Source organism: Chenopodium quinoa, unplaced genomic scaffold (genome assembly GCF_001683475.1).
Source record: "Chenopodium quinoa cultivar QQ74 unplaced genomic scaffold, ASM168347v1, whole genome shotgun sequence".
NCBI classification, from domain to species: domain Eukaryota; kingdom Viridiplantae; phylum Streptophyta; class Magnoliopsida; order Caryophyllales; family Amaranthaceae; genus Chenopodium; species Chenopodium quinoa.
The window spans coordinates 4,102,294-4,118,609 of record NW_018743199.1 but is presented as its reverse complement, the minus strand read 5'-3'; the positions used below and the strand labels follow the sequence as shown (position 1 = coordinate 4,118,609).

The 16,316-nt window shown below is 33.0% G+C and overlaps 2 protein-coding genes across 3 annotated transcripts; one reads left to right on the top strand and one right to left on the bottom strand.

The window, feature by feature from the left end:
• Positions 1-3,156: 3,156 nt before the first annotated feature.
• LOC110733594 lies at positions 3,157-5,548 on the top strand. Of its 2 annotated transcripts, none has more exons than XM_021913661.1 (4): positions 3,157-3,443; positions 3,598-3,712; positions 3,969-4,086; positions 4,499-5,548. In XM_021913661.1, the coding sequence occupies exons 1-4, from the start codon at positions 3,343-3,345 to the stop codon at positions 5,239-5,241; spliced, it is 1,077 nt and encodes a 358-aa protein (XP_021769353.1). In that variant the 5' UTR covers positions 3,157-3,342; the 3' UTR covers positions 5,242-5,548. The 2 variants fall into 2 exon arrangements, with proteins under 2 accessions (XP_021769353.1, XP_021769351.1); XM_021913659.1 differs by having other exon boundaries at positions 3,159-3,443; positions 4,484-5,545.
• Positions 5,549-6,580: 1,032 nt separating this feature from the next.
• LOC110733593 lies at positions 6,581-13,065 on the bottom strand. Its single transcript, XM_021913658.1, has 4 exons — positions 11,868-13,065; positions 11,222-11,398; positions 9,115-9,531; positions 6,581-7,899 (listed from the first exon to the last, which is right to left on the bottom strand). The coding sequence occupies exons 1-4, from the start codon at positions 12,195-12,197 to the stop codon at positions 6,991-6,993; spliced, it is 1,833 nt and encodes a 610-aa protein (XP_021769350.1). The 5' UTR covers positions 12,198-13,065; the 3' UTR covers positions 6,581-6,990.
• Between the last annotated feature and the right edge of the window lie 3,251 nt (positions 13,066-16,316).

Genomic DNA, 16,316 nt, shown 5'->3' with positions numbered 1-16,316 from the left:
TAAAGAAAGAATTACACTCATATCCGAAGTATAAACATGAAAAACAGAAGTATAAACTCATGAGTCATGACATAAAGAATCAAACTCATGAAATTGCAGAGTAAGAAAATCAAATCAGGGCAAAAAATCGCATAAACAAATCGCAAATAATCGCAAAATAAGTAAATAACAAATCAAATCTTCGAAAGAAATTGCAGAGTAAGAAAATAACAAACGAACAACATTAAATGATTAAATCACATAAACAAAGCATACATAAACCATAATAGCAAAAAATCGCTTAAAAAATCAAAGAAATCTGAAAATTGCATAACCAAATCAAGGAAATTGCATAAACAAATGACTCATGAGCAAACAAACTCATAAAAAATCGAATAATAGGATTATTACCTTCAGAATGTTTGAGATGAAGCTTCAATCTTCAAGGTTCAAGAATTTTTATTTCAATCTTCAAGAGTTAGAGAGAGAAAAGAGAGGAGAGAAGAGAGAGAAACTGAGAAGAAAGAGAGTTTGAGTGAAAGTCTGAAAGAAAGCGGCGAGTGAAAGAGGAAAAGCTTAGGGTTAGATAATTTGGGCTTGGCCCATATTTTTAAATTAGTGTTTTAAGTTAAGCGGGTTGGGTTCGGGTTGACCCGACCTGAAACCGACCCAATTAAATAAACGGGTTTATGCGGGTTGGTTTCGGGTTGGGATTTTCAACCTGAACCCGACCCGTTTAACTTCAGGTCGGGTTCGGGTTGACCCAATTACATAAACGGGTTGAAAATCTCTATCAAAACCCATTTATTTCGGGTTGGGTTCGGGTCGGGTTGTCGGGTCGGGTCAGCTTTTGCCAGCCCTAGTTAATATACAGTAAATGATAAGAACCTTAGGCTGGGGTTAGCTCCTACAAAGAAGGCCCAAGTGCCGGTAAACCGACAATGACAAGAGCACAGTTGATGAGAAAATGGGCGGTCCACCATTCCAAAATATGGGTTTTTATTTGAGAAAGTCGGGTCTCGGGTGGGTCTAAACTGCCTTTGGGTTTGGGGGAAGCAGGCATGTGGCTTTGTGGGGGACACACCTAACCCTCCCAATCAATTTACTCCTTATTCTTCTTCTTCTTACTTTGAATTATTGACAAGTGAATGTACATTAAAATAAAGTTTGAAATTTTTTGGACCTCTCAATATTATAAATCCTTGCCTTGATACATCCCTCTCCTTTTCTTTTTTATCATGTCACTATTACTTTTTCCCTTTCACTATATATATTTGGATTGGTACTATACGCATCAGTCTGAATCGGTCTGACCTCTTTCAGAATAACAGTCCCTTGTAAGTTATAATATCTTACATATATGTGGTACAAAATGATTCCTTAATTTGATACATGTGTACAGTATGTAGTTTAGAATGATACAATCTTAATTATTTTTTTTCCCGTTTCTAATCCCTTTCATAGCATGTGTTATTTTGAGAGACATATTTACTTAGGTTTCACGATATTTGACATAATCTCACAGCTTTTTATGTGTTTCTATTGTGGAGTAACTTGACTAAGTTCATTTCAAATGAAAGTGATTCACTTAAGAAAATGGTTGATTTAGAATTGGTACATATATTTGAATTGGTACACGCGTTAAATCTGGATTGGGCTAATCTTTCTTAGAATAGTAGTCCCTCTTAAGTAGCACTCCGTAATATCTAAAATGCATGTGATAGAAAGTGATTCCTTACTACAAGTGTATTTAGTTGGAATGATAACGCTATTGATTTGTCCGTTTCTAATCCCTTTCATAGATTTTTTTTTTTTTTTTTGGACAATTCAATTTAGTGTCACGAGATTTGACATAATTTCACGTTCATCTAACTTGTTTTTACTAACTTCATTTTGATTTTCATTGCTTAAACTAATTATTTAGTACACAATTTGGAGTACTTGTTTGTGGAGTCGTACAAATAATTGATGCATTGTAGATTTGTAAACATGAAGATAAGAGATCATTTATTATCCTAGAATGACCAAGTAAATCGTAGTTGGGGTAGATGACAGAAGATGTACCAAAACTGTAAACATGTATAACTTAAAAATCATGATGTTTGAGTCAATGTTTATTGGTGATCAAAGGACTTAAATTTCTCTAGGCCACACGAATGCGAATGATATCTACTTATTATAGTTAAAGGAAGAAAGTGGAAGAAGGATGAAGCAAAGAAAAAAGGTTGTGTTTTCCACTTTTCCTTTCCATGAAAAATCACATTTGAGCTTAGAATGGTTAGCTTGATGAGAATAATGTGAGCTTGAGCTGAGCTATAGCTTAAACTTGCTTTATGAACCCAAAATTAATGACGACTTCATAAGATTTACTTTTAATACGGTGAATCGGTGATTGTCTTTAACTTTTACTTTTTCATCATGTTAAATTCACGACACATTAGATTTCCTTATTCCTCGTGTCATACATTCATACCTTTGCAATGGTATAGGGTTTAAATCTTCTTTGCTTTTGCTAAATTAAAGCAAATCATGAAAAAAGGCGACCTAGTGATTGGAAGGAGTTTTATGAGTAAAGACAGTTCACAAGTTCAAGTTAAGTTTAAGACGTTTATGTCGAACTTTGAAAAAAGACGGATATGTAATAATTATTGTACAAGGATGTAAAGCTAATCGAAAAATAATAATACTACCTTCTCGCAACTTTGGGGTATTATTTGTGAGACATAAAATATTTCAAAGTTGTGAGTAATTTGAACCGAAGGTAGTAAAAAAAATTACCTTGAGATAAAGTAATAGTTAACCTTTGGCAAAGTAGCCTCTTTTACTACAAACTTGCACCACAAAAATTACTCTTAAACTTATCTTTCAAAAATTCAATTCTTATTAAAGCACAATAAAAATCATTATACATCAACTCTACTCCAGTCGATATTTTCATCTTTGAAATAATCAGCCTTGACATATCGAATACTCAGATGTGTACGTGCATTCGACACTCATACCCATATTCGAGTAACATACCCTATATTCAAGATTTCAAGTAACATACCCAATTGCATAGTTAGGGTGAGGCTTGATGAAATCCTAGCAAAGTTGGAATTTGAATTCAATTCTCACACATTTATAATAACTAAAAGGCATTGTTAATTTGTTATTCACTTATTTCAGTTATTTGTGAGTTTTGTGAAACCTGCAAAGTGCCCCCACATTAGCAAAGTAGCAACCACATAGAGTAGAAATTTCAGCCCACAAAAACATTCACTGAAGAAAAATAGAGTACTCACTAACCAAACTTACTCTCCTTCTTCCCTAACTTCATCATCTTCTCCTTCCCTCTCTTTCTCTCTCCTCCCCTGTTTCAAAATGCCAAGGCCAGGTCCAAGGCCTTATGAGTGTGTTAGAAGAGCTTGGCATAGTGAAAGACACCAACCCATTAGAGGCTCCCTTATTCAAGAAATTTTCAGGTCTTTTTTCTCTCTCTCTCTCTCTAACCCTTTACTTTCTCTCTCTAAAAACTAACAAAATCCCCTGTTTTTAATTCCTCTGTTCTGATATTCCCCTGTTTTTAATTCCTCTGTTTCTGATATTCCCCTGTTTTTAATTTATTGGGGTTTTCAGGATTGCAAATGAGATTCATAGTCCATCAACAAAGAAGAAGAAAGAATGGCAAGAGAAACTCCCCATTGTTGTTCTTAAAGCTGAGGAAATTATCTACTCTAAAGCTAATTCTGAGGTTCACATTTCCTTAACCTTTCTTTAATTACTTATTAAAATTAGTAATTTTTTCAGGTTTGATGTATGTATTCTTTAGGGCAAGTATAGTTATGACGTTAAAATTTATGACAAAATCACGAGTCGATTCTTGTTATTAATGTAACTACTTTTTAGCTTGTTATATGTTTCACCCAATTAGGGTTATTTAATTGTTTTTTCTTGTTGAATTCAAACTTTAATTTTTGGTTAAAAATTACAATGTGGGTTATTTTAAGGCTGAGTATATGGATCCAAAAACACTGTGGGATCGAGCAAATGATGCAATTAACACCATAATCCGCCGTGAAGAGTGCTCTGAAGATACTGGGGAGTTTTTGCAGCCTTGTATTGAAGGTATTTTCTCTCTCTTCTTGTTTTCAATTTGGTGAATATGAAGAAAAGAAAGTTGATAGCTTTGAGAAAAATTGCATAATTTACCAACTAGGTGTTGATTATTTTGATGATTTTAGCATGTAATTTGAAGTTGATGAGATATAAACGAGATTCGATTCTAGGTCATGGTACAACTCCCGAGACTTTACCAACTAAGCTAGTTCGCATTAGTTTTATTGGGATGATAAGGGTTCATTTTTGTATGAAAGTGTTGTACTGTTGTAGACTTGGGTTTTTTTAATCTGTGAAAATTTAGAATTTCTGCTTCTTTTCTTGGTTTGATGATTATAAGACCGATAGGTGTATGTGCATTTTTGCTCGAATTATGCAATTAAGTATATGATTCATCTTTATGCAGCTGCTCTTCATTTAGGTTGTTTTCCTAGAAGGGCTTCAAGGAGCCAAAGAAACAATCACCCCAGAGGTTACTTGACCAGGAATCCGGATTTATCCAATGTAATCGAAGGAAATCCTAAGCCGAGTTCATCCTTTGTGCCTCACTACTCGAATTTTCGAGGAAAAGAGCCACAAAATCTAGTCCTTCCTGTTAAAAGTTGCTTAAACAGTGAACCCTTCCTTTCTAGCCAAAACTGCTTGCCTGGTCAAGGTTCATTTTCATCACAATCATATGCTGTTTATCCATTGTATTATGGTTCCTGCTCTCGACCAATAGAGCCACAACTAAAGCTTGGTGATCATTCTACTTTACGATCTGTTAGCAATGACCGCCCTGAAATTGACATGTCTCGAAACTTTTCCTTGTGTAGTGAGGATAGTACAATGAATTGGAGTCGCCAACCAAATATATCTATCAACCCACCTAATAATGAGTGTGATTTATCTCTTCGTTTGGGATTTCCTTCAATGCAAGGGGAGAAAGATGCTCAAATTAATGGTTTTCAAGAGAAAGTAAGTGTTGTGGGTTCTAAGCATGAGTCTATAGAGAGATTTTCCTTCTATCATAAGAACAATGCTGGTTCTAGAGATGAGAGTTTGGATGTAAATTTGATGGTAAGGAAGCGTAAGGCAGTTGATCAAATGAAGGATCCGCGTTATCCATGGGAGCCAAAGTTCTTGCCAACTTACTCTAATGAAGGAACAAGTACAACAGGTTAGTTAGTAGCTATCCCGCCTTTAGTAGATGCGTAGAGAACTTCAGGTCAGTCGGCGTTGTTTATGTAAAAATCAAAAAATGTAGTAGTTTCATATTGCGGAATGCTTTCCCATTTGGGTTGTTTCAGCTGTGTCATTTGCTAGGATGAGTCCCTTCTGAAAAACCATGAATTTTGTACATAACTGTTGTAACAGATGTGTTGATTTCAGCTGCATCACTCTTTTGATGAGTTTATATCATTTGATTTAGTCAGACTTTCAAATTTCAATTCTCAAACATTGATTATTACCTCGAACTTAACTGCTGCCTATTTTTTTGGCCCATAATGTTATTCTGCAATTTGAGCAAGTCTATACATTTTTGTAATTTGTATCCGAAAACTCAGTTGAAAGTTGAAAATTTTGGACTATTGGTATTGACATATAAATGTGATCACAACCCATTAGATTCCGACTAATCTAGATTTGAACTAGATGACGCTCCATGGTTTGAAAGAAACCGAGACCTCTGGCTAAATTGGAAAAATAGAAAATGTCGTATGAGTCGATTTTTCACTTGGTGAACATTAGACCATATAATTCATTTCTGATTTTTAAAGACATGTGTGATGAATAAGAGTGCCAGGTGGTGGATATTTTTTTGTTGTTGTTGCACAGATTAAGCAAAGACAAATTATAAGCTGAACTTTTGTGTAACTTAAGAAATTGATGGATTTAAAAAAAAGGGGGTTTTTAGAAAGATTTGTGAGAGTTTAATTGACTTTTTTTTGTTGTGGGGAAGAATGGGGTGGTTTGGCTTGTGTGCTTGGGGTGCAAAGAGATGTCTTTTTCTAGTCTCTTTAAATAAATAAAATAAAATAAAAATTGATAAATTTTTCCAAGGTAAATTTGAGGGTGGCCCAAAAGTTTGAACTTTTTTTGATGTTTGGAATAGACTAGCCAATGTTAATAAAAGGGTTTAAAATCTTATAAAAATCTAAAGTATATGTTAAAAAAAAAATGAAGCAAATATATGGTCAGGGAAATTTATCTGGTTAACAAGTAAAAATGGTGGATAACATCTCAAAAGTGGACAATATAATGACCCACCACCACCAACAACATAACATAAACATAACATTATTGGTCCCTCAAAGTGCCTTTGATCAGTCACACCTCACACTTCATTATGTTGAGGAAGATTTCATTAACTTGAGGCAAGGCTGGGAATTATGTGGGCTTAAGGTTAATCTGCTATTATAAAGTGAAACAACATCGGTTAAAGTTTCATTAGCTTAATCAATATACTTTTGCTCCCTATCTTTTTCCTATTCCGTGGCTGTTGAAGAGTGAGGACTGAGGATCTATGACGAGTGTGTTAGGTACCTAACATGTTAGCTGTTTAAAGTTTTTTTCCTTTTTAATTCCGAGTTTGTATCTTGGACTATAGATTTTCGTAAGAGAAATCTAGAGTTTGTGGTTAAGTGACGATGAAGATTCATATTGTAAAATGTAGAAAATTAGGTCAAAAGAACTTTAATTTGAAAGCGCAGACATGTTTGCTAGACAGTTTCTGAAGATGTTTAGGGATGAAGGGAGTAATTTATTTTTTTAATTAATTATTCTCAATTGTATGGACAAAACTTTTCAATCAATTGAAAAATGGTCAGAATTGAACTTCTCACCAGCACATCCAAGAGGTTTTCTTATCCTAAACTAAATTTCTAACCAAAACAAAGTAATAACAACATTTATACACAATGAAACTATAGTCTAAATCTGTACACATTCACCATCACCAAGTAAGTGAGGCTCGGTATCAGGAGATGGTGTAATAGAAGTATTAGCTGTAGAAGCAGCAGAAGAATTGTTAGAACTCAGATGAAAATCAATCTGTAGCCTCTTGTACAATGCAAACACATCAATTGTTTTGCCCTTAGCCTCTTCTTCTTTCAGCTCTCTCAGCGGAATAGCGGCTAAAAACCTCTTCATGTACTCCCTACAACACTCCTTTCCTCTACAAATCACCATATCTTCGCCTTTCTCCTCCTTTTCCTCGTCGTTCTTCTCAAGCATTAATGTTGAATCATCAAATTTTAGGACATATGCTTGGTTGCACCCTTCATAAAGCCGCTCTCCTAGGGAGTCAATGATGTAGTTCGCGTTAGCCTCAACCTTTAGTATAAAGAAATGTTCGTTCCATCTCACAATATAGACTCTTGGCTCTAACTCATGTACGTCTGTATTGATTTCTTTCCAAATTTCATCAAAGGAAGCAGCGTCTTTTAAGTGGTCGAACTCCTCAGGATGGAAGAACCCAAATCGAGAATTGTTCCAAAGGACAGCAAGGGGTCGGAGTTCAGCGCTTATAATGGTTTCAAGATCAAAATGGCGGTCAGGGTTGTTTGATTCGTCATTACAAAGCTTTCTCCACTCTAAGGAGCCCTCAGTGATGAGGCGATCGAACTCTGGTCCTGTCAACGACATGACTCTGTTGAGTTGGAGCCAGTGGGCGATGATTGCCACAATTGCAGCGCATGCACTCTCCCCTGCTGCCTTCTCACTTCGTTGGTCAAACGAGGCGAAAAATGCACTGGCTTTGAGCTTTGTTTTCCCATCTCTGCTCACCAATTCCCTTTCTTCCCAACTGCTAGGATTACAAGACTTCTCAGCATCAGCATCCTGTAAAATGATGTGCATAGATAAGTTTATAAATTGTTCATGTAATTGCAAAATAATTTCATTGTAGCATTATTGACTCAAAAAGTTTAAATTGTTATTGCATCAAAGAATCCACATCAATATGCCACACAATAGCAAAGATTTTTTTATAAGCAAAATTGGCCGCAACATCCTGAAATATGGCTTAGGTGCACTGAGCACCCTAAACTTTGTGTAGTAGCTAAAACACCACCAACTATGGTGTTAGGTGCATCGCGTGTCTTAAACAATTTATTTTTTAATAACGTGCACGTAAAGGACTGATAAAGAATTATGAGATACAAAGGAGGAAAAAAATCTAGGTCGTTTTGAATCGACCATTCGCTAAGGCTAATAGAGTTCGATGGTCTCACATCAAAGATGGTGCTAGTGGTATAGCATACACTAATATGGAAGGATGTCTATATAAAGACTATGATTCCAAATGTTCAAAAGCATGATGTAGTATAAATTATTGCATATCCATGGAATTATGAACCCTACCCTCCACTCAAAGGAAGATAAACATCAAAATAATTAACAAAGAAAAAGAAAATGTGGGATCCATAAATGACCCCATAACCTTAAAAAAGAGGAAGCATGAATCTCCCTAAAAACTGGATTGTTTTGCCAACCTTTGTGTTCAATGACATTTTATGCTATGCCCTTTTACAAAAACAAAATTTGTGGGACTCATCTACATTGATGTTTGTGTGTTTTTAAGCATAGATGGGGCCCTCTCCATTAGCATTTTCACTCTTGTTGTGTGCACTTTGATTATTAAGGCCCTACTTAATGTCTTTGAAAGACTCCTTAAGTCCTCATTAGGTTTATTTTTAGGAGGAAGACATTTTCCTAAAAATGGACTAATGATTATTAAAAGGTAGATTAGTTTTTCTTGTTGTAGATATAATGATTAATGACATGTACTATATATTGACAATATTGTTGCTACCAAATTAAACCTTATTTTTCAAATTTTGTGCATTTGATGAATTAAAATCTTTTTTTCGATTTCATCATATGACTATTAATCTTTCTAAATTTAACTATGACAACTAACCGTATATCCTGCTATATCTATATACTCTATTCTTTTACTCGTGTGTAGAAACATAAGATCGAAATGCATATTTATCAAAATTCATTGTATTATATGAAAGTAATGAAACATAGCTTAAGCAAAGGTATACATACCACAATAGATTCAGCCTTGGGATCAACTTTCTTCATGGATTTTCTTCTCTTCCATTTCCAAAACCCTCCTTTCTTCACCAAGTCCAACTGAGTCTCCGAGCTCATCGAGCTCTTCGACTCAGTCATCGAATTGTTTGACTCATCGCCGCTTTTGCTGCTGGATGCTACAACCACATACTCACTCTCGGAGTTGAATGTAGTAGCTAAAGACTCTCCCGAGTTCTTCAAACTAAGTTGCTTCCCAAATAGCCTAGGCTTGTTTTTCTTAGCCTTCTCTTGTGTTAATGAAGCCCCTTGACTATTGAATCTCCTTAGCAAACTCGCTTGGTCACTCAAGTTTTGTACGATTCCGAACGAGTCGTGAGATAATGTGCGCGAGTGTGAGGTGTTTTTCATCTCTATCAAGCTCACAACTACCTGCATTAGTGTAATATTGCATTTTCAAGGTTAGTTTTGGCTGAGGAGAACTCATCATTTTTCCTCGTACTCTTTCTTAATATTCCGTAGCAATATTTTTATGTTCATGAATGTATGATTTCAATCATTAATATTTTTAGTTAATGTTGTAGTAATTACATCTACTTATAACTAGGGTGTACACAAACTGGCCCAGACCTAAAAACGACCTGAACCAGACTTGTTTGGACCGGATCGGACCTTAAAACCGACCTGAACCGGTCTTTAACAACCCATGATTTCGGGTTTCAAGTCCGGGTCGGACCCGAAACTGTATAACTGCTTTTTTTAGTTTAATTTAGCAGGTCCAAACAGGTCCCAACAGGTCTATATCAGGTCTAAACATGTCCGTATCAAGTCTAAACAGGTCCAACATGTTTTTTATATACAAAAAAAAAGGAACAAATTAATAATCAGGTCTATTCAGGTCCAAACCCGGACCGACCTAATTTTTCAGGTCTGGACCGAAACCGAACCTGTTGATTCAGGTCCGGTCTAGTTTGGACCAATGTGCAACCCTACTTATAACACATTCAATGATATAATATTAAATCGAAAGTTATCAATTTTTCTAAAAACAACTTGTATTTATAAGTAGTTAGTCATAATTATCTGATCCTCACTACTTCATTTTTTAGTTAAGACATTGTAACAACAACCGAAAACAATTTAAAAAATAGTCTAGACAATGACCTTACCAATTAAAATAAGGTTATGTATGACATTTTCACATTATAATTAAAATAAAAAATAAAAAAAAACCGTACGTACATAGTTTGACAAGTACTTGTATATATGACAAATTTCAATGTACTTTGATGAGTAAAGTCAACCTTTAAAAATAATTAAATAAATTGAGGTAGAACAATAATAATTTTATGTTCTGCCTTTTTCTCTTGCTCAAGAGACGTGTAACTTTTTGGTTTAATTTTAGTCGTTTAATCATCTTGGTTTCTAGACAAGGATTATAAAACTATAATGTTAATTTTGTATTTGACTCACTAACAAAATGATGATTACTTAATCAAATTGGCCTTATTAAAGTATTTTTATTCGATTAATAGCACAAGGATATACTCGTATTCATACCAATAAAACAAACACATTGGTATCACGATATATTATAAGTTTATAACAAAGTTTGACAAGAAAGTTATATAATAACTTAGGGCAGAAGATGTTGATTGATCGAGTACAAAGAATTCGTCAATTGAGGTTGGCTTATTGCAATGGAAATCATTGACCAGACAACTATGATCACATGAAATTATACTAAATCTTAAATATTGGTCTACTATACAGAATCTATGCTAACCTTTTCCTTCATTCTTGTCTTTCTTAAGTTTTTTTTGGGTTGAATTCCTTTTTTTATCAAGTCTTTTCTATACATATAAGAAAAATGAAAAGTTCGCAAAAATAATCTTAACAGTATTCATAAGATTCTGATTCCATTTTAAGTAAACTTTTACTAGCTCTATCTGTATTCAGTTGTCACATTATTAATTTTAGACAAAACGAGCATATGAGCATTCGATTCTCTAACTTTTACATGTCCAAGCCATTTCTAGCAAGATAAAGTGTATAATTAGTAATCATTAATACTTTGTATGATAAAAGGCAAACTAAGGAAAATGATAATAATGTTGCTTACTTGAAGAGAAGGTTCCATGGAAACTCCATCCAATTCTAAGGAAATGGGTAAATTTTGCTGAATTTGCGCCTCCTTATTAGAAGCTAATTCTCCTAAATTTAATTTTGTCTTCCCTATTACTTGCATTTTACCGCTTGATGATGTTATTGATGATGATGACGTTTCTTCACTCTTCCCCTGTAAAATTAGCCAAGGTAATATAATTATATCATTCAACATTCATAATTACGCCAAATTAACACAATCATAAAATTGTACGGAGTATTTAATTTATCAAAATACGAAGTATAAAATATATGCTACAATGCTTTTTAAACACGGGAAAGTATTTAAATATAAAAATGAAATCTTAGAAAATATTTCCAACTAAATTGGGGGATAAAAACAAACAAACAATTCACAAAAATGAATCCACCCCTTTTTCTCAAATCAAGAAGAATCCAATTTTATATTTGCATACATATAAACATGCTTAACAAAAGCAGTTGAGAGAAAGAGTAAAATTATTGGTAAATATATTGCAAGTAACCCCAAAAATGTAAACACCTAAACTCACCAAATTAATCAAATAAAATGATCGTAACACATGAAACTATCAAATAATTAATTATGTTCATTAAAAAAACAGAGCAACTCAAAAACTTACCGAAAGTATGTGGAATGAAACAATCCAAGGAGCAAATGAAGTGGGGTCCTTAGAATTGATTGAAAAACTGCAAATATGATCGAATTCATTGCTCCATTCAATGGGTTCACCTAATTTCAGAAGCTCAATTTCATTGGAAAATTCAGTTCGATTTTGATGAGATTTCTTGTATAATGAAGAAAATCCAGACTTTTGAGCTCCTTCCCAAATCACTTCAATTGCCATTTTTACTCTTTCTTTTTCTAAAATTGGTAATCCTTCAAGCTTAAATCCCTTCAATTTTACTTGGAATTTCTTTGTTGTTGATCCTTTTCCTGACCAAATTGCCATCTTTTCAACCAAATTGTACTAAAATAGAGGAAGAAAAACAGAGGAAAATGCTCTGTTTTTTTTTTTTTTGGGGGGGGGGGTGGGGGGTAGAAAATGGTGTAATCTATCAATCTATGCAATGAAAGATTGAGTCTTTATGTATTTTTTTTTGGGGAATAATGTTGGATTTGGAAAATTAATGAAGAAATTTGAGAAATGATGATGAAAATGGTGGATTAGTGAAGAAGTTTGTGGAGAATTAAAAAAGATGAATGAAGAAAAAAAGATTATGAATTTGGGGGTGGGATTTAGTCTAAGAAAGCTATTTATATTTATTACATTCTCATGTCATTAGGTTGAATAGTTTTAGAGGGAAAAGGGACTTGTTTACTTGGTAACGGCCCTAAGGAAAACAACTCGTGAGACCAAAGTTTTTTTTTTTTCATTTTTTTTTTTTAATTTTTTTGTTGTTGTTTTATTTGGGTCTTCTCAACCATCATTTTCTTTTCTTTTTGTTCTTTTTTTTTGTCCTTTTTTTCCCCTTAGGATAAGAGTTGGATTTAGTAATTACCGTATAAAATAACATACTATTCTATCATAAAATTATAGCGTATTGGAGCACTTTTGTCGACCATATTTTATGTATAGACACTTGTATATATAATACATAAAATATGTGGTATTTTTCCCCATTATTAATACTCCTTTAATAAGGTACAAGTATTGTACGGTGAAGATCTTCCATTTGTGCAAGTTGAAGGTTGGTGTTGGAAGATTATATTAAAATATATTATACAATTAGGTGTCCTAAAATATTGTTTACTAAAGTACACAAACTCCATATTACTTCATATATATCAAGATTATCAACATGAAATATATCAAATACGAGATGATTTTCCTAATATTCTAACAATACACTTCGCATTATATATATCTATTTGTGAGTATATTAATGTTTTATTTTCTTCAACTATTTTAGCTTATTATATGTAGGTTTGTGAGGTTAGGGTTACGTATTTCATTACGAGTATTACAGTACGAAGTATTATTATTATTATTCAGTACTGGTATTCCATAAAATAATAATACAATGATGTGGCACGTGGGGAAGTAAAATGACAGGTAGGATGGCGGGAACCAAGAAAAGTACGTGGAATACGCGTAAGCAAAAAGAACAAAGAGAAAGAACAAGTCGGATAAACTCGCTTCACCAAACCAATCATCTTCTTCTTTTAAAAGAAAAAGGGCATTTTATATCAGATGTCATCTAGAATCTAACATGCTGGTGATTCTTCACCAAGTAACAGCCACCTTATCCTTTGCCACGTAAGGATGATTGGTGACTTTCACGGAAAGTTGTCTCACAATTGGGTACGTAATCACTAACGCGTTACTATGCTTTTATATTTCCTTTTTTATGCTTAATCTATATTGATCTTCTTCTTTATGACTTACTAATTTTAGGAATTTTATTAATTATAAATCTAAAATATTTTCCCAAATGGCCAAATTTGATAGTTAGACTTCACCCAACACCCAAATCTACCTACAAATTAGTTTCATGTTTACTTCCGCCACATTTTTTTGCATCATTTCATTTTTGTCTACATCTCAAATTACTTTTTTTCTTTCTTAAAAAAACAAAGGTATCCAATATCTAAGGTTAGAATTTCATGAAGATATGATTTCTTTCCTTTGGAGTGACCAAACATGTGGCAATTTGTATTTATGAGTTATGATGACGAATATAATTCCGCATCAATAGATTGCACGTAACATTTTGACATTTTCACGAACAATTTCGTTTAATAATGAACAAAAGAAGCAACAATCCTCAAATAAGCCAATAAATTTTTTCCTCTAAATTGTCCAAAGTGACAAACAAACACCAATATACAAGTACTAAATTACCAAATTGAATGATAAATTGATATGTCGTATTCAATAGAGGTTACAATAGTAATTTATGAGTAATTCCTAATTTATAAAAGTGGAGTCATCTTCTCATCACATACATCACTATCTTTCTCTATCCATTCAACACTCACAAATAAATTAAAACCTCATTTGTTACACATAATATGAGACAGAGGTAGTACAAAAAAACAAAAACGAATGAGCCCTCAAATTCAATTAGCATGTAATTATTCCACTTTGATGGGGTTAAAAAAAATCGGTTTAATTTCAGAGGTGCTATATTAATTTAGCCCAATCCAAAAGCTTTAGGGGGAAGAAGATTTTGAATAGAATAATAAACTCCACTCAGGCAAGCCTGTTTGCGTTTTGGCCCAAATCCTAATACCTTGTTTGAGGTGGGCTCTAACCCAACGTACCACTCATGAGCTAATCCATGCATATAAAGTGATTTAGTTTACGGTATAACCTTTTTAGATTTACTTAAAAAGAATGGATATTAAGCAGTGTTTTTTTTTTAAAAGTTGCAGATAACTATTAACAGAGGTAGTATAAAGATATTGTTAATGGACACAGTGAAGCATGAATAAAAAAGAAATACTCGTGCCACTATTTGGAGAAATAGGTCAACTAACGAAATTCAAAAAGGTTTCTTCTCTTTAAGGGTAGTTGTGTTCAAATGAAATTTTTTAGGTCAACTAGGTTAATTGACATCCATCAATTAGAGAGTATATGCTCTAAACTTTATCATACACCTTAGCTCATTTAGTTTTTAGATTAATTTCATACAAAGTAATGTAAATTCTTACATACATGTACATACATGTATCCCTACAATTATGTAGGTTAACATAATATAATGGTGAATTAATGTTCTAGGATAATGTATTTGAGAAATATTATTACCTTGAACTAGCTAGTGTATAACTTTTATACATAGTAATTAGGAAGATGTAGAAAAAGATGTAATTACGGAGCTCGTATTTCTCTTTCTATGAGTGACACCTAATTTAATTGGTCAAGAGTCGATCTTGAAGGTGATACTCAAGACTTGCTATCAAATTTCAGTGGCTCAATTTACGTACACCAAAAGTAAATCTTCTCCCCTTCTTCCATGCATACATTTACATATGTCGTTGCATGATTGAATGATGTTAATTAATCACTACAATAATGAAAGGCATGTCTCTTGCAATAGTTGCAATAGTTACAAATTTCACATAAGTTGTTGTTAAACATTACAATTAATTACAAATTAATGGACCATTACAAGAATACTACAACCATTCAATAGTTGTTAATTTAAGGATAATAATATTGAATACATCGTATCATAGGTTGATTCAATAGACTTATAGCACGTTCATTCTTTCTCCCTCCAAATTTTAACTCTCATGTAGACTACTATATATGTAATAGACTAGCTACCATCATCTATCAAAGTTTTGATTAATTAATATTAAATACGTATTGGTTGCGCATGATCTTCTAATTAAGTACACTAATAATTATTAAAACCTTAAATTAAGTATTTTATTAATACTATACCTTATTATACATATATACTAAGAGAATTGATACCTTATTATTAATGTGGAGAGATTTGAAAAGATTCGACATTGTTAATTCGATTACATGGTGACATACTATTGGAACATCCAAATTAATTACGAAGTTTATAATTATATTTTATATCTCGGACTAATCATATAGTTAGGTTCGCTACGTTTAGTGGGTTACGTCAACTATCCATGCAACTTAAGTTGTAAAATCACTAATGATATTATTTAAATCATTTAATTAGTCAAACCAAATCTGGTTTAGTGTTTTTATATTTCATATTTTATTTAAAGAGAAATAATGGAAGGCATTTCAGGACTCAGAATCAATACTCTAATAATGGGCACTCTTTTCTTTTGTCTTTGCATTTACACCTTCATTTTTTTGGTGCAAATGAGAAAACAAAAGTTTGATTAATAAGATTTATGGAGTATAACTTAACATTTGTTTATTATACATTCAACAATTACCTTAATTCAATAATGAAATCATCTAATAATAAATTAATGTTTGTACGAGGTATATATATTTATTTTTCATGATAAAAAATAGAAAGCATGCAATAAGTCAGGTGTCACTAAACGATAATTTGATAAATGATGTCGCATTTGTTACATCTTTGGTAACAAGTCCAAGCTCACGATAATAAAAGTAACTTCTCTA